Genomic DNA, 24740 nt, shown 5'->3' with positions numbered 1-24740 from the left:
GGACCCTGCCTCAGAATCAGGGCGTACCTCACAACCTCATGAAGTGATCATATTTACATAAAAATTAAACATTTCCACAGTTAGACACAGTGAGTGACCATATAAATAAATATTGATCATTTCAAAATAGTATATAGCCTATGTTAGTTATGCAGACATTATACATAAAGTGTGCTTCAGTTATTGGAGAAGATGTCATTATTTCATTCCATTACCAAAGGAAGCCCACCATTCCATAATCACATATATATCTATATTTACAAGAATTCATTACAGAACAGGAACGGCAGACCCTCAGTGCTTTAAACATTTGTATGTCGATCGTAAGCCACAGTAATTGTGTCGGTTTAATAAGAAACAAAAGTCCTATGATCAGCACAGTGGGATCACTGGGCCTGTAGCAGACCTTCCCACTGAATAGGTTGGGAGAACACCTCCCTTTCAAGCCACATCTCGTAGCTGTAATGGAAGTCTTCGGGCAGGTCGACGCGCTGACCTAGAACGCTTTGGAGGCAATTGTCCACTGGCGTAAACTCGTTGTTCTGATTCTTATCGTAACGCCGCGTGTTGAATTTCTCTATGCTCTCGCGGAGTGCGCACTCCTCCGCCTGAAAGTCCCACGGCCGAGCGTCGATATCTGGGAGAAGAGAAGGAAATATAGAAGCATTTGAAAGCTATGACACACAGTATGTATTACATATGAGAACAGGTAATGTGGAACACTATCGCTGCAACTGAAATCGCATACTGTAGCAGTGTCCCAATTCAGAGGCTGCATCCTTCGAGTTCGAAATGCGCTGACTTTAAAGCCCACGCTTTGGAAGTACAGGAAAGTTGAACGAGTGTTGTTAAATGGGATGGTCTAGCCTACGAGGGACTGTTCTTGTCGCCTGTAACAGCTCGACAGTTGACGAGTGGCAGTAACGCTTGTACATTTGTCAATATATACCTTACATCATATTCAAGTAAAGCCGGGCTCAGGCTACAGGAGTTTTTAAATCTTAACCGATTGTGAAATCTGGTTGCATCACGCACATGAAGAGAATATTCACAGATTTTCTTCTTTCAAATCTCAAACCTACAGACACTACATGATTTGAAAATCGTGGCGCACCTCACACTACAAGACATTCATGCCAGATTTAGCACCTCACGGGGAAGCGGATGTAAACAAAATGGATACTGTGTCGCGGCAACTGGCTGTAGACATTATATGAGGAGACATTATAAAGGAAGTCGTGTTCTTGCCACATTTCGACCTGCCGTACTCCATCTCCGTTGTCCACCAGACCAGTACAGCTGCTTGTTGTCTCTGAATGTCGGGAGGAGTAAATCGGGCATAAATCGGCCTGAAACTCCTGTAGTCTGAGCCCGGTTTAAGTTCAAACCCTAAAAGGGTAATCCAGAATTTTCTCTAAAAAAAAAATGTAGTCCTCCTCAGAGCACAATGATTATTGGGATTGGCTAAGCTGAAAAGGATCCATCCGTTCTATCCTTCGTGGCCCGGGAAACGAAGGATACATTTATAGGCTGCATTTGAATTGGGACAGTCTTCGTCGAGCCGCTCAAACGCATTCGGCCTTTGAAGGATGCAGCCTCTGAATTGGGACACAGCTTGTATAGTAGGTACTTCATTTGGTTTGAAACTTACTTCGCACCCGTTAAAGCACGTTCTATATAGTTTGGATGACATTTGGACATACACTACATCCGCCATGTTGTCACTGTCATGTGACCTACAGTGTCAGTTGTTTTGCTTTTTTTTTTGCCTACTGTTTTTTAAATACTATGTATTCGGACATCCTACTCTGTTGGCGTACTGTTTTTCGCACCCTAAAGTTTAGGGAAGTATTTGAATTTTGAATACAGTGAATGACTCATGATTCACTATGATTTATGTTAAAGGACACATTTAAAACATTCTAAATTGGAATCTGATCAGTTTATTCAAAGTAACCTACGGTACACTTTCCATAGGGTCTTCCTCCCTTAAGTTAAGTGTCTTGCTCAATGGCCCTGCTCTGCTCCATGACCCAGAAGTAAAAACAGTCAAAACAGATTTTTACCATTCCCATACGCCCAGTCGTCATTGAGCCGGTGTCTGACTTTCTGGTAGATGGCGGACATGGTTTTCATGTTACTCTTTCTCCACTGGCGCCCCAGATACTTGGTCTGGATCTTGAGGAGTTTGAGAACATAGAGCTGCATCATGGCCTGTTTGACCTTGAGTGCCCTCTTCAGGATGGGAGCAGATTTGAACACCACAAGCATCTGTAAAGGAAAGACAACCAACAAAAACCAATGTAAATTGTACACAAAACCATTCATATGAATGCAACAATTTACAAAGAAATTCATTCACATTTTGTGAAGGAGGCATAGATATGTATTACAAAATTATATTTAATGCTCTAGAAATCTTTAAAATTAATATATTTTCTTTGTTTCACCATAGTTCTCGAGTGTTTCCACTTGGTGATTTTGTTTAGGATCCTCAGTAGGTTGATGCAGGAGAAGAGATTACGCCAGCAAAACTGATTACTGTCACCAGCTTCCTGTTTACACACACAGACACACATTCACCGTCTTAACAACATTCAAATTGACATCTTTATCTTTTCAGTCACCTATAAAATATTATCTGGAGTTTAAGTTAAAAAAAAAACTGACAAAATAAAAGCAGTGTTTTGTATAATTACCAGGCTTTCAGCTGTGAGTTCAGGCATTTCATGAACCACACAATGTGGGAAATCCAGGGCACAAATGCTGCCATCAGAAAACACAACATGTTTTTTAAAACAAATTACGGACACAGGAGTTGGTTTAAATGAGCACAGATCTAAATGTCTACCTGTTTTTGGCACTGATGTAAGACATAATGTTCTGGTTGAAGAATTTGAGGATGAGGGGGATGCAGTTGGCAAACACCAGGTGCTGAGCCACATAATCAAACTGTTCGGGATGTAAAAAAAAAACAAAAAACATTCAGTACATCATGTTCATAAATAATGTACTTCATAAAAATCTTCAGCATATGAACAACACTACATTTTAATATAAGGAGGAATGGCCATTTAAATCCAGTGTGTTACATAGATAGAGAGGAGTCAGTTTGGTCCATAATATCTATAATTAACTGCCAACATCTATAGTTCTCACATGAGCTTTCATTAGGCTTTCATTTGTAAGGCATTCATCTGAGAGTGCATTCTGAAGAGTGATTTGTCTCCTCCAGTTGTTAGCCATTTATCACGGCTTTAGATGTCAACGGGCAAACTCTATCAAAGAGCTACCCAGAATTAACTGTACATCAGCTTGGCGGGATATATCAGTGGATCAGCAAAGTTGTTTAATCTGAGCAAATAAGTGATTGGGTAATTGAAATGGAAAGACAAGGAAAAGAGGTGCGTGACTGCCTCAAGTAGCTGATTATTCAGTGCTGTATGAAGATGTGATCCTTTTAGTCGAGTGTGAGAAGGGGTAAACTGGCATGACAAAATAAGTGTGTTATAAAACTCTTCCCACTGCAGTGCTATTTATCACCGCTTCCATTCTCCACCAATAGAGGGCGACACTTAAAAAAACACCCACGTTCATTTCTCATAATTTGTCACGCTCATCATACAGGATTAGTCTGAACTGTGCTGGCAAGACACTTTGTTCTTGTACCCTGCTAATATTTTTTAATTATCTAATGTATGAGGAGAGAAATTCACAGATTTCTTAGCATCCGAGTGGGTTTTACAGGTCGAGCTGAAGAAGATCTAAATCCTCTCTTTAGTTTGAAATATTTGTCTTTCTTACTGATGCATTGATAGTATCAAGAGCTTTTCTCATTGTAGTTGTCTTGAGATCAATGGTGCTTTGACGGCGAGCCTATCAGCAGAATGCAGGGTCAGTCAAGTGCAGGAAATCAGAGAGACACAAGCAGAGAAAGGAATGGAAAATAAAGAGAGAGAGAGAGAGAGAGAGAGAGAGAGAGAGAGAGAGAGAGAGAGAGGGGTGGGGGGGGGTGGGGGGGGGGGAGAGTCTGACCTGGTATATGTGGTTGAGTTTGAAGTGTTTGAGCAGCAGTAGCAAGAGAGCTGAAATCGCTTTGACGATAATCTCCTTGTGTCTGTTCACATCAATGCCCAGCTTCATGCTCTGGAGGACGGTGATTCTGTTTCACACACAAACATGGCAAATGTTTGCCGTGCGTCTAAAACAAACTGCACTGATCTTTTCATGCACCATTTTAGTTTCCGTTGTATGTGCGTTTGTGTGTAGACTTACGGCATCTCCTCTGGCAGAACGTCGGCTAGGATGTTGATAGAATCGGTCTTTGCTTTGGAGGTTGGAGCTGCAGCCAGAAGCAGCTTCAAAAGAGCAATCTACAAAGAGAATAACATTAGTGCAACACTCCTACCTGGTTTGTCTGAATAGTTGCATGCATTTAGCACTACACTATTACCAAATGTTATGCATAATCCAATATTGGGAAGTAGATCAGGGAGCAGAGTTTCACGATTTTTCTATGGAACGTGTTTTTGGACAATCGGAGGATTGGTAAAATGAAACAAATTCAGGTTTCATTTTATTGAAATATTAGAGTCAATGGTTTTTACAGAGGGGAATTCTCTTTCTATCATTCCATAAATCAGAAAATACTGTCAACAGCCAGAAGGAAAACAAAAAAAGTAAAAACTGTCATAGGAATAAAACTGGAAAGTTTGCTGTAAGTGTATACTTCTGACTCGTTTCGAGAAAACGGCCTTTAAACATATTTTGTAATTGAAATCTACAGATGCAAATAATAGATAAAGTGCAATAAAATAAACACTTAAAAGTGTTTTTTTTTCCACTAGTCAGCAACTACGTTATAAAATAGCCCCCCCAAATTCTTAAAACTGACCAAAGCACCACCTGTAGTGTCTGGCCTTAAAGAGAGATAGAACTGTAAAATATTATCAGAAATAAAATGGTCAAAAACACACTCAGATGCTTGTGAATATGTACAGTAATTAGAATGTTTGTGTAAAACTCAGTTAGAAAGATGAAGTGTAGGGGACACTTACAACATACTGTGAGAGGCTGGGCAACATTCCCAAATATAGAATCTCTGCAGGTGTTTCTTCCACCTCCTCCTCACCCTAGCCAATCAAAAGAGACAATTCCGATTGACAGCTTAATGGACCAGTAATAAAGGCACAAGAACAGTGAACTTGAGTCACTCACCATAGTCATGGGGCACTGCTGCAGCTCCTCCTCTCTCTTGATCTGGACCTCCGCTATGGAGACATACTTGTGCTTGAGAGAGAAAGGGATCAGTGAGAGAGAATTGCCATGGTGACCAAGGATGGATATCTAAACTGTGATTGGCTGAAAGAGCCCCAATAGAGCACGCATTATACTACTGGATTCACATCAATGCATATCTGTGGCAGAACAGCTGGTAAACCCGACAGATATAATCCACTTATGGAGAATCAATAGAACATTACCATTTAGTATTCATGCATATTTATAGAAATGTTCAAACCATCTTTGTTAAAGAAAACCTATTCCTTTTTCTCAAAAATCTTGATTTTGTTTTTGGGGTCTACTACAATAGGTTTTCATGCTTGATTTTTCAGATTTTTCACATATTTGACATTGTTGCAGCACCTCGCTTCCCGGTCTGTCAGTAACGCTCTGTTTAGTTCCTGTCTCCCTCCTTCCAAAGAGCACAACGTGCTCTGATTGGTCGGCTGGAGCAGTGTGTTGTGATTGGTCAAGCGCCTTGAGTGTGTTTGGGAAATGTCCCGCCCCTTACCAGAACAGCGAGTTTCAACCCACTACTAACTAACTCAACCAGGCCCTGCCCCTTTTATCCTGCGTATGCCTTGGGCAGGAATTATTTAAATGAGGAATATTGTGACGTGTTCGTTCCCAGAAGAAAACTCAAGACTACAATGGGGGCGTTTCAGGGAGTTCAGAAACAGTGCGCACTGATATGAGTGACTTTATAAATTTGCAGACATTTTTCATGCTCAAACAGCAACATTACACACTAAAGAAAGTTGAAAATTTAAAAGGACATAATAGGCCCCCTTTAATCCTCAGCTGTCTAGAAGAATACTAGAAAACAAAAATGTTTCCATGCTCACCTGTTTCAGAGTCTTTACACTCTCATGTATGGGCCGGGGTAACCCAACCAGAGTGTCAGTGTCACTAAAATAACATCAGAAAGAACAAATCCACAGTGTAAAACAGAAACAGCAGAGTATACTGATTTAATGATAATGAAGGTGACCTGTATTATAGGTTATCATAGATTTGTAACCTCAATGGAGGAGCTTTAGCCCAGGTGAACGGATCAAAGACTCACTTTCCCAAGGTGAAGCCGATAAATTTATTTCTGCTGGTCTCCAGAAAGTGCTCGATGTCTTTCTCTCTGTGGAAGGAAGCAGAGAATGGACTACATGAGGAGTTGGTTTGGCTATAAACAGATTTTATCAAAAAGATCAACGTAAAGGCATCCCTTCAGGACTGTCATCTTTACGCTAACCTCTTTAAATTGCTGCAACACCCCCCTCCGCCACCCTATCCTTCTCATCTTCATGCAGCAGCGCAGCTCAGCACAGCGTTACAATTCACAGGTACTGTACTGTACTGCATGTCAAATAATCAAGAGGATTTGATCAATTGTGACTGTCACAGCTTTCACTGTTCCAAATGCATCTCTTTTTCCTTCTTTCCTTTCTTCCTCTATCTTTGCCCATGTTCATCTGTCTCTGTCCACAAATGCATTATTTAAGCCAGACATTCTGGAGCCTGTATTTCTAGCACAGGAGCTGAAGTAGATTTCTAGGCAGTCAGACGAGTCTTTACAGATACAGTATGGAGCATCAGATACACTACATTTTAAAATATATTCAAATACAAAACAGTTATTTTAAATAATTCAGAATATTACTGTTCCCATTAGCTATGATGTTTCTATGACAAAGTTGCAAAATTAACTTATGCGCAAAATTCAGGAGAACAAATTCATCACTTCCTGGGAAATTGTCACAAAATTTCTGTAATAAAAATGGAAGTTACTGCAAAAGGGGAAGCCACTGTGGCTCTTTTTCCTACATCATAAATGACTTGCACCTCAGAGTGCGCAGATGAAACGCAGTCATGTTATCTGTTTCTGGAAGGGAATTAAACCAAATCATTTTGATGACAGACTTTGACTCAGGCATTTCCGAATAACCAAACCAACATTTGAGAGGCTGTCGATGCAATTGGTCCGCTGGTTAGTCCAGTTATCCAATCGCATCCTCTGTACATTTAATGCAGGGCTCTGAACCGGTTCAAGGAACGAAAACTAAAACAAACGAAACTTTACCAGGAACAAAAACCAAATAAAGTTCAATCATTCTGAACAGAAACGCTTATTTGAAATGACCAGTAATCGGTTAATCGTTTTGTTTCAATATTTTAATTCGGAAGTCAACCAATCATGAATTCAGATAGCACAGCCTATGCAAATGTGAAGTTGATGCATCATGGGTAAGTCGCTGACATTATCTTTTGGATCTCAGGAGTTTTTCCAAGCAACTGTTAAGGCATTAAATTTAAGTGAAAATAGTAATATCCAGCGTGGTGTGTGTTTTAAAAACCAGCGAAAAAAGCCCTGAGTTTATGGTCATTCTGGCCATCCTGTAGAGTCACATTTGAAGAAAAGATCTTGTACGCTACCTGACTTTGGGGGCCCAGGGCAGGCCCTTGGGGAAGGACACTCTCTCAGTCGGGGGCCGCAGCGGTGGTGGTGGCGGTGGCGGTTGGATGATGACGTCTCTGTCGAGAGGGTCGACCTCTCCCTCGATGCCACTGTCCACATCCTCTGGGTCATCTTCCTCATCCCGGGCATCATCGTTCTTGAAAGGGTCCCGTTCGTTGTAAGTGTCCAGGCTGTCCTGCTTGACCAGGGGCTGCAAGAGAAGAAGAAAGAGATTAATATCAAGTTGCAAATGTGCATATTACTCTGGACCCTGATATCGAGTCTCATTTATAAGTTGTAAAGGCCGTAACACACCAAACCGACATTGGTGACAGACGAAAGGCTATTGTGTTGTCGGCTGCGCCTGGACCAAAATGCTACGCTTGAACACACCGCAAAAACTAGCCCGACAGACACTCACCGACGGCCGACCGCTTGGAGTGTTATAATTTTAAAATCAAGTTTTCATTTGGCATCCTTTTTATGTAAAATAAACTGTCCGAACTGAAACATCCTGAATGAGAAGTTTCAAATGTTTACAGTCACTGAACGAGACTCACATAAGGGTCACCCACTTACTTGAGGTAATTTTTCATTGTTTAGTCTTCAGATTACATTCCCCATCCATTAGTTAGAGTTTATTGCTGAAACTTACCGTTTCGTAAACCTGCAAATGATAAGCATCACAAAAACTTTGAATCCTTGACGCAATTCTAGGGACTCGTACATTCTAGATACAACACTGCAACTCCTTTTTCAACATTCCTGTGCAGATTCAGTTCAACTAAGGCACAAAAAACAAGTTCTTTACATCTCTAGAGTTGTGCAAACGGATGAATGGCAAGATTCAGAGCAAGCATCAGGCATGAGGTGCATTAGTGGAGCGTCATCCTTTGTTCCAGTGCAGTCAATGTATGAGTGTGTCTGTGGGCGGTGCTGAGGCCATGAGCAAAGGTGACTCAGCTGTGATTGGTTGCCTATGAGAAGAAGCCATTCTGCTAGCTAGTGAGAGCCGCAGTGTGTCTATGTGGATTTCATTGACTGAGAATGTGTGGAAAGATGTGCAAATGGAAAGATAGGAGGAGGAGGAGAGAGAGTTTTGCTAATGTCCGGTAGCCATGGTCAGCTGTATTTCTCAGAACCCTTCCCTTCCCCAAATCAAGTTTCAAAGGAAAAACAAATTGCTGTGAAGGAAAAGAGAGTGGAAGAGTGCAAGGCCAGCCCACAACAAAGAAAATGCACAAAAGGGGTTTAGGGTAAAGACCTGTTTCTTGGCATATGGACTGTCTCCTTCCAAGCTATCAACAAAGGCACTCTGTAGGGACACAAGGAAGAGACGGGAATGAGCCAACAGGAAAACCAAAACCCAGAGAGAAAAGGGCAGAAAGGAGTAGAGAGGGAGACAGAGGAAAGTCAAAAACTGTGCACTGCAAAAAAGAGATTTTCTTACTCATTATTTTCCAGTACAAATATCCAGACATTCTTAAATCAAGATACATTTACTTATGAAGCAAAATGACATAAGATCTTAAAAACCCGCAAGGCTTTCGTTCATCGTCAGAACACAAATTAAGATTTTTTTGATGAAATCTGAGAGCTTTCTGTCCCTTCATTGTCAGCTACGCAACTGAAACTTGGACGCTTTAAAAAGTCCATAAATAGACAAATCCATAATGAATTAAGTGGTTTAGTCCAAATTTTCAGAAGAGACATGGTTGCTTTATAAAATGAACAGATTGAATTTAGGCTTTTATTCACATATAAACATTGATCAGTGAACATAAACAGAAGCTGAACCGAACCTGCTTGATATGCGAGAACAAACCTCTTACGGAAGCTCAAACGTGCTGCGTAACACAAGAATGAATATCATTAGTTTTCGCACATCAAGCGAACATGTTTGAGCTTCTGTTTACCACAACTGATGTGTGCATTGATTAATGTTTATATGTGAATAAAAGCCTAAATTAATACTGTTCATCATATAAAGCGATCGAGTCTCTTCAGAAAATTTGGACTAAACCGCTCACTTCATATGGATTCATTTTACAATCTCTTTATGAACTTTTTGAAGCATCAAAGTGGTAGTTGCGTAGCTGTCAGTGAAGTGGGGACAGAAAGCTCTCAGATTTCATCAAAAAGATCTTCAAAAGAGTAATTAATGACAGAATTTTCATTTTTGGGTGAACTATCCATGTAAGCAAGTTTATACTTTTTTGTTTATTCTTGTTTTAAGCAAAAACATATATTTTTTAAAATTATTTCAGAATACAAGACTTAATTTCTTAATGTCATTTTGCTTCTACGGTAAATGTTTCTTGCTTTAAGAATGCTTAGATATTTGTACTGGAAGAATAAGAAGAAAAAAATTTGTGATTGTTCCACAATGTTCACAGACAGACCGGCCAATCGGTACACTGCTAAATTTCACTCTCATTGTGACATCACCGTTGCAGTGTCTTTAAGGGCAGGAGTGTGGTAAAACACAGGCATGTAGTCCATTTTGTGTCTATTTAAAAGGTTGTGTACGTTTTTTAGGCTGGGTTGGCCATTATATTAGTATAAATAGGTAGCACGGATCAGATCTTTTTTTGTGTGTGTTTTGTATTTCACATACTGATTATATAGGTTTATGTGCATGAGTGGTTGTGTGTAGTGAGTTCAACTCATGCTGGCACAGTGATTGTACTTCTTCACATGGTTTCTGCTTGTGCAACTGCTTTGAAAGCTGTGTGTTTGTCGTGTGCTTCTCGTACCCTGCGGCTCCTGCGTCCTCTCTTCTGCTGCTGCTGTTGCTCGATGAGCTCCATGGCCGAGGCTGGAGGTGAGGCGGCTCGCATGTTTCGCACCACCTTAATGCTGTCCTCAGGGAGCGGCGGCAGGTTGAACTGCTCTCTCATCCTCACCTTCATCTCCTGCAGCTCCTCGAAACCTCCCAGTGTGAACTGAGGTGCACGTCAACACACAGACACAGAGATCAATGGACAGAGCACTTTAGAGACGGAAGCAGGTCTGTTATTGACTTGATTTAGACTTGAAACAGTCCATGATAGACACAATGTTTGTATCATGAAAAACCTTTTCTATCTGGTAGAATAGAATAGAGAGTCTACCGGTATCTACCGGTATAAGTGAAATGGAAAAAAATAGAATGTAATTTAGCATAACAGAACAAGCAGTGATTAGTGTGGAATAGAATAGAATTAATCTATAAGTGAAATGGAATAAAATATAATGTAATTTAGCAAAACAGAATAAGCAGTGATTGATGTGTGAAATAGAATAGAATAGAAAACAATACAACAGAAGTAGAAATCTATAAGTGAAATGCAATCAAATTGAATATAATAGTATAACAGAATAGCATAGAATGAGCAGTGATTAATCTGTGGAATAGAATAGAATTAATCTATAAGTGAAATGGAATAAAATATAATGTAACAGCATAACAGAATAAGCAGTGATTGATGTGTGGAATAGAATAGAATAGAATACAAAACAATAGAAGTAGTAATAAGTGAAATGGAATGAAGTAGAATGTAACAGAATAGCATAGAATAGGCAGTGATTAATGTGTAGAATAAAATTGAATATAATAGAAGTAATCTATAAGTGAAATGCAATCAAATTGATTATAACAGCATAACAGAATAGCATAGAATGAGCAGTGATTTATGTGCGGAATAGACTAGAAAAGAGTTTTGATATAAATTGGAACATATTTTATAGTAATTCTGATGTGTGTATATTGAGACTAACCAGTATGGTCTTCCACAGTAAGAGCAGCACTTTCTTCATGGGGAAATGGGGCGCATTCATACTGCAGAACTTGGTTACCATGGTGAAGAGGAGGAGGGCAAAAGGCTCTCCGTTATAAAGGGGTGAACCTGAGAGGAGGAGGGAGGTTAATCACTGCACCATAGAGAAGGTCAACAGCCAACCACTGCAAACACAGCACACACACACACGAACACAACACACGCGCGCACACCCACACGCACACACACAATATTCTGTATATCTGTAAGACTTAAGGACACAGTTCTTTCTCACCCAACTCTGTTTTGAAGGCCTCTCTGGCTGCCTTCCTCTCAGGACTGTCACCCTCCATTTCCACACGAATGGTCTCAACCATCAGATACATGATGCTCAGAAGAACCCTTCAGAACAATGCAAATGCAACAATCCCTTTACTTTCAATCAGAGTGATTGTGTGTAAGAGTGTGTGTATTAGTGTGTGAGAGAGAGAGTCATTGTTTATTGTGACCAAAGGCAAGTATTTTCCTTCAATAATCAGCTAATGCAGCAGCTTTACTTCTTACAGGAAAACAACATTCAGGTCTCAATTATGTTCGCTTGGAGAGAGCAGATATATTGGCTGCATATGAGACTGCAGTCAGAAAGATCTGAGGCTGCCTCAGTAAATCTGAGAAGTGGATTGTGGGTTGGGTGAAAAGAAGTCATGTTGTGAGAGAGCGTATGAATGTCTGTGAAAGAAGAAAATGATTCGTTCCCAGTGGACATCTTACCTGAGTTCAGTGCTGTCTGCCAGCGAAATGGCTGGCTTTCTTACCGCGGTGCTGCACGCCTGGTTATTACTGGAGGAAAAGGGAACAATACTAATTCAAAATAGCACTCTACGGACATCCTTACATAACATCTGCATCAAAAGACTCATTACAACCAGCCAATGGTTTTATTACGCCACAAAATACAATATAAATGAGTTTGTGAGAGGCAAACAGGGCATGTGGTCTAATGTCTTGCTTTCATTCTGCAGCACAAATACTAGCTTATTGCACCTGACAAGATGTCAACCTTGATCATTTGAATATGTTGTGCTTGGCCAAATATGAATCAATGCTCAGAGAAGCTGGAGGGCTAAATGTACGGCATCATAAACAGCGGTACGGCCTCCCTGAGCACAGATCTGCTGTGTGGGCTGATGGGACAATGGTACAAATACATTAAATCCGCCAGGCAGGGGCTTGAAAGAGGAGAGGCATGGTGGCCAGGCTGTCTTTGAAGAACAGATCACAGACGGCCACTCTGAGGCTCTCTGAACACAAGAGCGAGAGGAAACGGAGAGAGACGGCGGGGGTGCAGGAAATAAAGACCAGAGATGACAGCAGGTATGAGAATGATACACAAAAGAATTGTGCCTTTTTTGATCTTGCTTTGATGCTTATATTAACTTCATAAGAATATGATGAACCAAAACCTACGGTTGTTAACATTTAATATATGAAACATTATATAAGCCACAGTTTATCATCTGAAATGTGCTGCGGGAAAAAAAGCTACGTTCACCAGGGACACCGTCAGATTGTTATATTAATTCTATTATATTATATTATTCAGTGTTATTTTAGTATTATTTGTAAAAAAATAAATATATTTTGAATTATTAATAGCTTTTATTTAAGTTTCAATTTCATTTAAGTTTTAGTAATTTTATTATGTGCTTTTTTTCATTTGATTATTTTTTAGCAATTTCTTTTTCTCTTTCAGGTATCAACTCCAGGCCGTTGCTATGATGTTACTAATGTGTTCTTTGCGTTAGAGTTGTTTTTTAGGGTGTTCTGGGTAGTTGTAAAGTATGTGCAATACTAAGAGAGACATCTGATATCACTGATATCACTCTCTTAATGGAATAGAAAGATCCATTAACATGGAAGTGTACTTAATGTGGGTAATTAGAGAAATAGAGAACCAGGCAGCTGCTACCTTACACAGCGGGCATTAAGAAACAGAAAAGGAAAAGGTGTACGGCTCATTAGGACAGCACCCAGGAGAACTGCAGAAATACACATCCCCTTAAACACTGTTTCACACACACAGTCATGACTGAGCCATTTCTAACCTGCTCCCTCAGGAGAAAGAATAAAAATAGAAGCACTGTTAAACACTTCCCTCTCTGTCTGTCTCTTTCAATATTTCAGTCTTTCCCTGCCTGAAGCAGATGGTCTGGCCTCAGACACAGATCTCTACAAAGAGACTGAGGCATTTTGGGAAATGAAGACACTCACTCTATCTCCATGCTGAGGAGCTCCAGCAGAGCCGTGAAGATGCCCATGTCGTAGAGGAGAAAGACGTTGTGTCGAGACCAGTAGAGGACGTCTGTCTCGGTGTCACACTCGTCAAACACACCTTAATACACACACGGAAGCAAGAAAAAACAAGAAATCATTTTTTGATTAAGAAAGGATTTTTTTTTTTGTTGCTATTATTTGCTATTGCTTTAATATAAATATTCATAAGGTAAAGGCAGCAACAAATTAAATAATACGTCATCATTATTAAAGTAATGAGAATTGGGGGGATATGTGCTTAATAATTATGAAAATATATTAAGTTGCAGTTGAAAAATATTTTAAGGGCCCCGATATACAGTACTGTGCAAAAGTCTTAGGCACGTTAGTATTTTCACCAAAAATAAATAAATTGGTTTTACGCCAGTTATTTATATCTTTTGCTGTAGTGAGTCAGTAGAAAATATCAGTTTACATTTCCAAACATTCCTTTTGCCATTAATTGTAATAATCTAGTGAGATTTTTGTATGCACAAGGAGTCTGACAACAGCCGATATGATCCACACGGAGATCTGATCTCACCATCATCAAGTTCATCAGTTATTACATGAAAAAACTGACAGACTAAATCCAGAAGAACTGTGGCAACGTCTCCAAGACACTTGAAGAAACCTTCCTGCAAAGCTACCTGAAAAACTATGTGCGAGTGTGCCGAGGAAAAAAGCTATTTTAAACGCAAAGGGAGGTCACACCAAATATTAATTTGATTTAGTTAATAGTAGTTAATTGATAAATAAAATCTATTTATGCCATTATTTTTGAAAGCATACTCACTTTACAGCATTTTTACACAAGTGCCTAAACCTTTTCACAGTACTGTAGCTTTGCAGGAAGGTTTCTTCAAGCGTCTTGGAGACGTTGCCACAGTTCTTCTGGATTTAGTCTGTCTTCTTAGTTTTTTCTGTTTCTTCATGTGATCACAGACAGATTAGATGATGGTAAGTTGTACTTTCAATTGAAAGAGACACTGACACTGTTTTCCATGTTTTATACTGTAAAGCTGCTTGCTTTTAAACAATTGCGGAGCTCGTGCAAACATCACATCGCTATGATCAGATGCTTTCTTAACTACAGTTTTCTCACAGCTATCATTTTTGTTGTGTTTATTTTGTTATTGAGAGGAAAGAGAGCAGCACATATTTACATATTCATATAAACGCTGCTCTCAACGTCGGGATGTTCACTAACAGTATATTGCTGATCACGCCTAAGCCAAGAACGAAAAAGATTTTCGCCATGGCCTTAATGCTACTAAAATAGATATAGTTTAATATCTTTCTTTTGATGTGGGTGCAAAATATGATTTGTTCTTGACTAGTTTCACCAATTGTGGTTGCATGTGCTATATTCGTACCATGGGCCAAATAGAGGATGGCCCGGGCCACTTTGAGCCTCTTGTCCCGATCGGTGACCTCCAAAGCATCCAGCAATCTCATGACATACGCCCTCTGCTCCTCCAAACTCAACATCATCCATCTCCGACCCTTCACTGAGAGCAGAGGACAGAAGAATCAAATCTCTGTCCATGTTGATCATTTCTGTCATTCTTCTTCCACCTCCCATTCTGGTTCATTTCTCACATGTGAGAAAGATTAGTCAGGATTTGTGTTGCTCAAACATCCGTGAGAGGGGCGGCACATACTTGTTCACTTCACTGACCTTTCTTCTCATAAATGTTCCTCAACTATATATACCAGAGGGGGATTAATGAATGCAAATTACTGTACAAACCTTCCTGGTTTGAAAATGCACTTGGTAAAACATTTACTATATGCTTATTAGAGAGTTTGTGTGTCAGATTTCTGCTGTAAAGTCTTTAGTGAAAGGAATGTGTAAAATTAAATCCCTGAGCTCATTCATCTGACACTGAAAGATTTACATGTGATTTCTGATGGGAATGATTTTGATCTTGGAGTATTACAGAAATGTTTGGTGCAAAACTCAGCATTTTTGTCTTGTTTTCCAGCGCTAGTGTCTAAATATTCTTGAATCAAGACAAATTCACTTAAGAAGCAAAATAAAATTAGAAAAAATCAAAAATTTCCTGAAAAATGTATAATTTTTTTTGCTTAAAACAAGAAAAATATAGTTTTCCCTTTGAATCCAGCGTATTTTTCTGACCCCATTGGCAGATTTTTAAAAATTATTTTAAGCATAAACATTTTTCATAAAAATACTTAATACCTTAAAGGGGTCATGAATGGCATTCTTAAATTTATAATGTTCTCTGAAGTCCACATAATGTTAGCAAGATTTTTACATAAAAAACATCCTAATTTAGAAACAATAGGCTCATTTCTATCCTGTTTTTGAGCCTCTCTTTTAAACTGGGAAGTAAATGCCCACTGCTATGATTGGGTAACAGTTTTGTATATTATAATAATTGTCAACGTCCCTGTTACACGTGTGGAATAGTTTTGAAAATTTCCGATGTTGAAAAATGGCAACTGGTAAAAATTCAGCCATACACTTTTGAGCCAGAGATCCCGAATCAGAAGACAATAAAAAAGAAACAAATATTTTACTACTATTTACTACTACATGACATAAATCGGTGGTCAGGGCTAAAGAGTCAATGATGGCTGATCTTCTTCTGCAGAGGCGGTCTTTTGGCACACAATTACGTCATACTGAGATGAAATCCGAAACAAGTTGTTTTCTGAGCCTGGTTTCAATAAAAGGAAGCATTTATCTCTGAAACTTACAGGACATTTTTATAGTACATGATTGACCTCTTATATGTAAAAAATTAAGGAAAATTTTATTTCTCAATTCATGACCCCTTTAAGACATTTTGCTTCTCAAGTAAATGTATCCTGATTTAAGAATGTTGAGAAATTTGTACTGGAAAACAAGACAAAACTACTAAGAAACAAAATCATTTATTGCACTGCATTTCAAATGGGAATAGTTTTAAATGACCCATTTTCTTGTAAGTGCCTGAGAGAGGGTGGAAAATTAAACTCGTAAGTGAAAAAAAAAAGAAAAAAGACCACTTTGGATGGCAGCAACTTTCAAAAGTACGAATGTGTCTTGTAAACGACTCCAACACGTGACATGAAGTTGCTTCAGAATCAACACAGACGTACAGCGCACACAAACACACAAAAGCTAACGTCACGTGGGTGATCCAGGCACTTTTTTCCATTCAGTAGAGACTGCAGTGCCAAGGCATACACACAGAGAGAGAGAGAGAGAGAGAGAGAGAGACAGAGAGTGAGAGGTCTGGTGAGGTGAGATTGTGCACACAGCAGGCAGGGTAAAGCCTGAGGCTACACACACACACACACACACATCGTCACTACATAAACATTCATTAAACTTCTCCTTTTCTCACAGAAAAACAACTGTGGAATTTTGCTGAGGGTTTATTTCTGTTCTCTTTCAGACACAGGTGGAAATGAAGCTCCGGCCAGTTGCATAAACATAGCCAATAGGTTAAGACAGTGTCTTAAGATCTAGCATGACCACTAGCAGTTAGTCAAGGGGTATTCAGTCTTACTTTTCAGTATCATATTAGGCCAATCTATGTTTTATGTAACTGATTTAAAAACGTTGATGAAAAAATTTATGTCTAACTTGTAAGACTAGTCTTAGCGGTTTACGCAACCTGCACTCCAAGCAGTTTCTTACCATTACAATGCAATTTGAGCACAAAAATCTTAAACACTATTGATGTTAGTGTGTCAGATGCAATAACAAATAAAGATCTGTTTGTTAATCTGTGTTTGAGAACGCAAAGTTTCTTGGGGAAACAAAACTTTTGCGAGCGAATGCAACAGCATTAAAATATGTATTTTCCTCCCATCCCATTTTTTTTTCATCACCATGTACCTTTAGACCTCCGTAGATTTATGCTTAAAACATGAAAAACTATTTTCCAAAGTGGGAGGAACCCGTTTTACCATGAAAAAAAATATTAAAATAATTTTTTTTTTTTTTTTTTGCAGTGCATTATAGAAGCATATGACTTGGACTTTTAGCTGTAATATAACACTGGCTACATTACCATGATTCTTGAAGTCTTCCTCAAAGTAATCCCTGTTTAGACTGAACTCTGGTTCCTCTGTGTAGCTGTACAGCTCTGTGTGAAAGAGACAACAACAACAAAAAAGACATGATTAAAAGAAACCAAGCACATAACATGTCATGGGCTTTCCATAGTAAAATACATTCATTAAATATTAATTGGCATGTTGTGCATTACATGGCAATTAAAATGCACAATAATGAGTCTTTAGACAGAGAGGCTCAAACTGTCCCTAAATACTATAGTAACAAGCATCAACAGCAAATAACATTTACAAATTATAATATTGTATAATAATACTTGGTAACACTTTTCCAACATACATTCTACTAACTATAAGTATCTTTGCACCTAAATGTCAACTAGCAATTATTAGAGTAGACTGTCCACTTAATATTTGCTAACCCTTTATTTTGATGCTCCCCCAACAGATATTCTATATAAAGTAACTTTGCAACTACATGTCAACTTGCTCTACTTACCCTTACCTAACAGTCTACCAATACTCTAATAGGTTAGGCGGGATGTAGTTGCAAATTAATAAAAGTTAGTTGGTGTGTAGTTGCAAAGCTATTAGAATGTCTAAAGTGGACTATTGAAATAAAGTGTAACCTAATACTTTATATACTGCCACATTTAGTATAATTAAAGGCATAAAAGCTCCAATTTATAATGAAACACATGAACCATGCACATTCATAAACTTATCAGTAAATATATACAGTATATAATGCACATCTGTTCTTCAATGACTTCTATTTTAAAATTAAATCTACGTTTAAACTCTTGCAACATCTAAAACTGTTCTTGTGCTGCTTCCATATGTCATTTAAATACATTCTTTTAAGAGACTAAATCACCCGAATTCAGTGATTGTTCACCCAGATATGTTTGTGTGACTGACCTGAGAGCTCAGCAGTGAAGCCATCTGTGTCCCCATATTCAAACTCCAGGTTGGGGGACTCCATGGACCCCTGCGAACCAGAAGCATACAATAACTGCACTGCTACAACAGAAAGTGTCACATGTCTAACATCCTGGAGCACCTACCAACTGCATTTCAGGTCTTTCCACTATTTCATCAGCATGTGCTTTTCCCTGTAATTATGCAAATGTAGCTAGGACACACTACTCTAGTACTTCAACAACTACAGAGTGGGAAATGTAAAGGAAATTTACACATGCTCACACATACACACTGACAGTGAGCATTTCCATCAGTGCAGTACCACACAGTAACTCAGTAGCCACAAAGATCGAAATATGAAGAAGCACCACTGCACACTACAGTAAGTGAAAAGTCACAATTAAAGCCACACGTTGCATCTCAATTCACATACTCAATTGTGACTATGATTAAAGCATCTCAGATTATAAATAGCTTGTTACGGGTGACTGGATGCTATACAATTTTGGTCGATTTTCTAAGTTTGCATCAGTAGTAAGCTGTTTTATAGCTGCTATATTGTTTACGACTCTGGGAAAGGAAGAGTTTGTAACTGTTCTCGACTGTTTTGTTGTGTGCACCTTGTATATATTAGTATTTACCTCAGCTTTTGGAAGAGCTACTTGTGATGAGCTTTGGTTCATTATATGTTTTTTTTTTACCACCTGTGTGTTTTTAAGGTGGTGGTGTCACATAACAGAAACTGCTTTCCAGTGGTTCAAGTCTTACCTCTCAGGTCGGTCCTTCAGGGTGTCTTAGAGGGGTGAGGTGTCTAAGTCGCAACATCTAGCTACAGGGGTGCCTCAGGGCTCAGTGCTTGGACCACTTCTCTTCTCCATCTACATGACAACACTAGGATCTGACATTCAGAAACATGGCTTTTCCTATCATTGCTATCCTGATGACACACAACTCTACCTCTCATTCTATCCAGACGATCCAAGAGTAGCTGCTCGCTTCTCAGCCTGCCTGATAGACATTTCTTGCTGGATGAAGGACCACCACCTTCAACTCAACTTTGCCAAAACAGAACTGCTTGTGGTTTTGGCCAACACAACTTCTCCATTCAGCTAGGCTCATCAACCATAACTCCTTCCAGGACAGCCAGGAACCTTGGAGTTGTGACTGATTATCAGTTAAACTTCACAGACTACATTGCTAGAACTGCTCGGTCCTGCACATTTGCCTTATCCAACATTAGGAGTATCAGTATCACCCTTCCTATCGGAGCATGCTACACAACTCCTTGTCCAGGCTCTTGTTCAATCCATACTGGACTATTGTAATGCTCTCTGGCAGGCCTTCCAGCATGTACTTTCAACCTCTACAACTGATCCAGGATGCAGCAGCGAGAGTGATCTTTAATGAGCCGAAGAGAGCACGTCACACCTCTCTTCATCAATTTTCACTGGTTGCCAATAGCGCCTTGCATCAAATTCAAGGCACTGATGTTTGCCAACAGAATAACCACTGGCTCTGCACCCCATACCTCAACTCACTACTTCAGACTTTTGCGTCCTACAGAAGCTTGAGTTCTGCAAGTGAATGGTGCCTTGAGGCGACATCCCAAAGGGGCACAAAATCACTTTCACAAACCTTTACCTTGACTGTTCCCTGCTTGTGGAATGACCTGCCTAGCTCAACATGAGCAGCTGAGTCTTTAGCCATTTTCAAAAAAACAGCTAAAGACGCAACTTCTTCATCAAGACTTGACCCATTAATACTAACACTTTCTATTATATTTTTTTCTATTTATTAAAAAAAAGACTTGCTGCGTGTACTGTGCTAGACTAAGGCCCTGTTTACACCTGGTATTAAAAAGCATTTTCGTCAATCATGTTCGGTGTGATCTGGCGGCTGTCAGAGCAGAAAGGAGAGATGCAGCTCTCCGTATGTTTTTCAGTTTCCTTTCATGTTCATATTTAAATTGCGTGAGCTTATTTCCTCCATTAGATCAAAAGATCTGAAAAAGCCCATACATTTACCCGCACATAAACCCTCCCCTCAAAGAAATCAGGACAGAAGTGGTCGAAAGTGGACAAAAGATTAAAAAGACAGTGTTTTAAACAAAGACAGCGTTTTAGACAAACTGGAATAATCGTCAAATCCAAAAAGTGTAACTGCATCAAAGCCCAACTAAACCAAAACACGGAGCAACTGAAAGAGCGGAACGCCCCTCTATTCCTTGAAACAGACTGGAATAATTTGTAAATCTCAAAATGGGGCTGCACAATGTGTCCTGTATCAGAATTGATCTGGACCAAAAACCAAAAGATGCCAGTTAATTTTCATCATTTAATATTCATAACTTATTTAATGCAGCCATATACAATCATTCATCCCTGTATTTTGCATTATCTATTCTTCACAGCATGGTGTTAAGTTTATATTAGACTTATCCCATAATTACCACTCTGAAGCTCGATTTTGGATGCATCTGACCTAAAAAAAAACATTACAACTGAGTCACCCACTATTATGCTTTTTGACAAACCTCAGATTTGCCTTCACATGCTTCCGTTTGACCAATGGACACTTTTTGCCACCCACCCATACAGACCAACGTTATCCACATCTTTTCACAATGATTCTGAAAGAGCTCTTGATATTGGTGGACTCATACAGAGTTCAAGACCTGAGATCATTTTCAAAGTGATTGTTGACCTCGCTCTACTTTCTCATAGACTGCTTTTACAGTACTCTTTACTTTGACAGCTATTAGCTGAAAATACATTGATGAATCGAGGAAACTTAAAATAAGTCCCCATCAGGGTTATTATTGTTAACTAAAGCTATTAAAAACAGTTGTGTTAATTGAAATAAAGCTGAAAAAATAATAATAATAATAAAATAAAAAACTTAAACAAAAAACAGAAATGGGATGTTGAAAATTAGAAATGTTGTCTTTGCAATAAACTGAAATATGTATAGGTTGAAGCACTAAAATTATTAATTGGAAATAAATAAAAACTAAAACTAACTAAAACTAAAACTGAAATAAAAATAATTGAAACCTAAATAGCAATTTAAAAAATAATAATAAAATGGCAAAAGGACATAATGAAATGACAAAAAAAAATGTATTAAAGCTAGCAAAATATTTGTTTTTAAAACCAATAAAATGACAAAAGGACAAATTTAAATGACTAAAAATTTAACTAAAATTAACATGAATAAATTAAAACTAAATATCAATATAAAAAAATAAATAAAATGACAAAAGCTCATAACAAAATGACTAATAAAAATATAGAAATAAAAGCTCATTTAAAATATGAATAAAGCTCAAATAAAAAAAAACTAAAATAACTGGTCCGCATCAGGCCAGTTGTTTTTCATCTGTGTAAATTAGTGATCAGAAATAAAACAAAATTTCAATTTTAAATGTATAATGCATTATGGGCAAAACATTTATATTGGATGTGAGAAATCATCATAATCATCATCATCATAATGCATGTGCAGATTTTATGTATGCATGCAGTTGTACACACAAAACTAATGATTTCTCATGTTTACCCTCTCCTCTCTTTCTCTAGTCACAGACATGTGTGGCACAGTCAGGGGCATTTTATTTTGGACCTCAGGAGCAGATGGCATTGATACTCCTGGTTTAAGGCCCTGACTGAGAACTGTGTGGGAGAGACAGAGAGAGAGATAGAGAGAGAGACATGGGCTTTCCTTTTGACAGCGTTACAGACACCTTCCCTAAATGTTATACTCCCACTCTGATCTCCCAGAAGTAGAACTCTCATGTCTAACCCAAACCAATGCCAGATACTGATAGTTTTAGAGAAAACATGACAGGTCAAGGGCCAAAACATGTGATACAAAGGCAAACTGTGGATACTTATAGACTAGAACAACATCCTATAAACAAAATACACATTTATGCAGTGAATCATGACACGGATTACTCAGACACACAAGTATCAAATATGATACATCAGTCTTTTGATGAACATTTATTTTTTTATCATTGTATTGCACTGCATTATGTTTTGCCCCCCACAATAAAAACTGCAGAGATTTGATCATAAAACTAAGCATTTAAATATATTTTTAAAAATACATATTATTGGCAGATATAGAGTGACCAATGATATTTAGTCATATTTAATCAGAAAAAAACACATATGCTACTTTTTAATATATATATATATATATATATATATATATATATATATATATATATATATATATATAAAAGATTTTTCTGTCTTATTTCATATGTCAGGCTTGCTTTACAGGATTAAAATTCCAGTTTTCTATTTATATTTTGAGTATATTCACATCGATTTCAACATTGAATCTAAAGCCCAAAGTGCAGCTGAATCAAAGCCCAACCAAACCATAACAAGGAGCAACTGAACAAGAGTTGCATGCGAAAACAAACGGGAATAATCTGTAAATCTCAAAACGGGGCTGTACAATGTGGTTCCCTGTGCAAGCATTAACCTACTGGACCAAAAACCCAAGGACACCAGTCAATATTCATCATTTAATATTCATAACTCCTTTTATGCAGCCAGATACAATAATTCATCACTAATATTAACATGCACTTATCATAAGACCAAGCACAGAGTTTCACATCCAGTATATTCTGGTTTAATGACAGATCACTCACATATTTGACCCTTGAGTTTCACTCCTCGTCATAAACTCCAGCCATGCACATCATTTTAAGGCTTTTTGTGTACATTCAAACCGCCTCCCCACCACTGTCCTAGAAAATCTCTGCTGCAGGAGTAAAACACGCTCTAATTCCTCTAAAAAAAAAAAACAACAACAAAAAAAAAAAACCCGCCACATTCAATATGCTCAACGATCACGGCTGAGGAATTCATTTCCATAACTTCACTAGGCTGGACATATTCCAGCACAATATGTGTTACTGTCCTTAAAGACTGAATATGCCCTGTACAGTGCCAAATTGAGACTCAAATATGTGGATGGATGGATGGATGGATGGATGGATGGATGGATGGATGGATGGATGGATGGATGGATGGATGGATGGATGGATGGATGGATGGATGGATGGATGGATGGATGGATGGATGGATGGATGGATGGATGGATGGATGGATGGATGGATGGATGGATGGATGGATGGATGGATGGATGGATGGATGGATGGATGGATGGATGGATGGATGGATGGATGGATGGATGGATGGATGGATGGATGGATGGATGTTTTAAATAAATGTAATGAAAATAAATAATTCACCAGCATATTGTATATTACAAATACATTTAAAGTCTATTGAACCCTTTAAAGCCCAATATCCCAATAAATATTCTATAATATTAGGCTACTATCGACCAAACTGGTTTTTAATTATTTTTTTATGTATATCATAATGCATTTGGTATGTATGCCCACTGACAATGATGGGTTAATGTGATGTATACACATGATTAAGAGCCAATTGCATACATTCTCAGCATTTTGCATGCGCATGTGCACATATACAGTGGAAGAAGTGGGAATTAAAGACAGAAACAAATGCACCCTTCATGTTTCCCCTTCAAAGACACGCACATGAAACGCATGTATACCCTATAAAACCATCAGCCAGTCACACCATATCAAATTCCTACGGAGAAGGTATTTTTAGCACCATGCATGTTTCTAAAATAACAGCTCGAGGCATTTAAAAGCCCCCAGCAACAAGATATACACACACCCCTCTACCCCTGCAAACTGTCAGTGTGCTCGGATTACCTCCGAATCCTTCAGCTGATGGCTGAACCCATCTCTCTCTTGAGCCAGAGACTTCTGTCTGTTACTGTTAGAATCATTAAGTAAAGGTACCTCCATGTCGTCGGTCTGCTGCATCTGTCAGGCTGAGGATGTGTTCGCCGCACGGAAATACACAGTCACACTGGAACATACGCTGCAGGATTCCACGCTCCGAGTTATCTCCGGC

General features: G+C 38.6%; 1 protein-coding gene across 3 annotated transcripts; it reads right to left on the bottom strand.

Moving 5' to 3' along the window:
• On the bottom strand, positions 1 to 24740 carry strip2 (striatin interacting protein 2). 3 transcript variants are annotated; one of them, XM_056233514.1, is made up of 22 exons: positions 24626 to 24740; positions 18760 to 18829; positions 17835 to 17909; positions 15180 to 15314; positions 13762 to 13882; positions 12262 to 12330; positions 11786 to 11892; positions 11492 to 11619; positions 10489 to 10677; positions 8997 to 9047; positions 7711 to 7943; positions 6350 to 6415; positions 6129 to 6192; positions 5218 to 5289; positions 5058 to 5132; positions 4276 to 4373; positions 4036 to 4162; positions 2852 to 2952; positions 2700 to 2766; positions 2451 to 2555; positions 2067 to 2271; positions 1 to 637 (listed from the first exon to the last, which is right to left on the bottom strand). In XM_056233514.1, the coding sequence occupies exons 1-22, from the start codon at positions 24647 to 24649 to the stop codon at positions 387 to 389; spliced, it is 2433 nt and encodes an 810-aa protein (XP_056089489.1). In that variant the 5' UTR covers positions 24650 to 24740; the 3' UTR covers positions 1 to 386. The 3 variants fall into 3 exon arrangements, with proteins under 3 accessions (XP_056089489.1, XP_056089487.1, XP_056089488.1); XM_056233512.1 differs by having other exon boundaries at positions 24536 to 24733; XM_056233513.1 differs by lacking the exon at positions 8997 to 9047 and having other exon boundaries at positions 24536 to 24731.

The sequence above is a fragment of the Rhinichthys klamathensis genome, unplaced genomic scaffold (genome assembly GCF_029890125.1).
Source record: "Rhinichthys klamathensis goyatoka isolate OS25496 unplaced genomic scaffold, OSU_Roscu_1.1 h1tg000370l_1, whole genome shotgun sequence".
Classification (NCBI taxonomy): Eukaryota; Metazoa; Chordata; class Actinopteri; order Cypriniformes; family Leuciscidae; genus Rhinichthys; species Rhinichthys klamathensis.
This window is presented reverse-complemented; position numbering and strand designations above follow the sequence as displayed.

Excerpts from the sequence above, each read along its gene's own strand:
- strip2 (XM_056233512.1), bottom strand. The coding sequence starts at position 24,649 with ATGCAGCAGACCGACGACATGGAGGTACCTTTACTTAATGATTCTAAC. Across the intron at positions 18,830-24,535 it reads ATCAGCTGAAGGATTCGGAG|GGGTCCATGGAGTCCCCCAA; the intron begins GTAATCCGAGCA and ends TCTGGTTCGCAG. Across the intron at positions 12,331-13,761 it reads CTCCTCAGCATGGAGATAGA|TAATAACCAGGCGTGCAGCA; the intron begins GTGAGTGTCTTC and ends CTTTTCCTCCAG.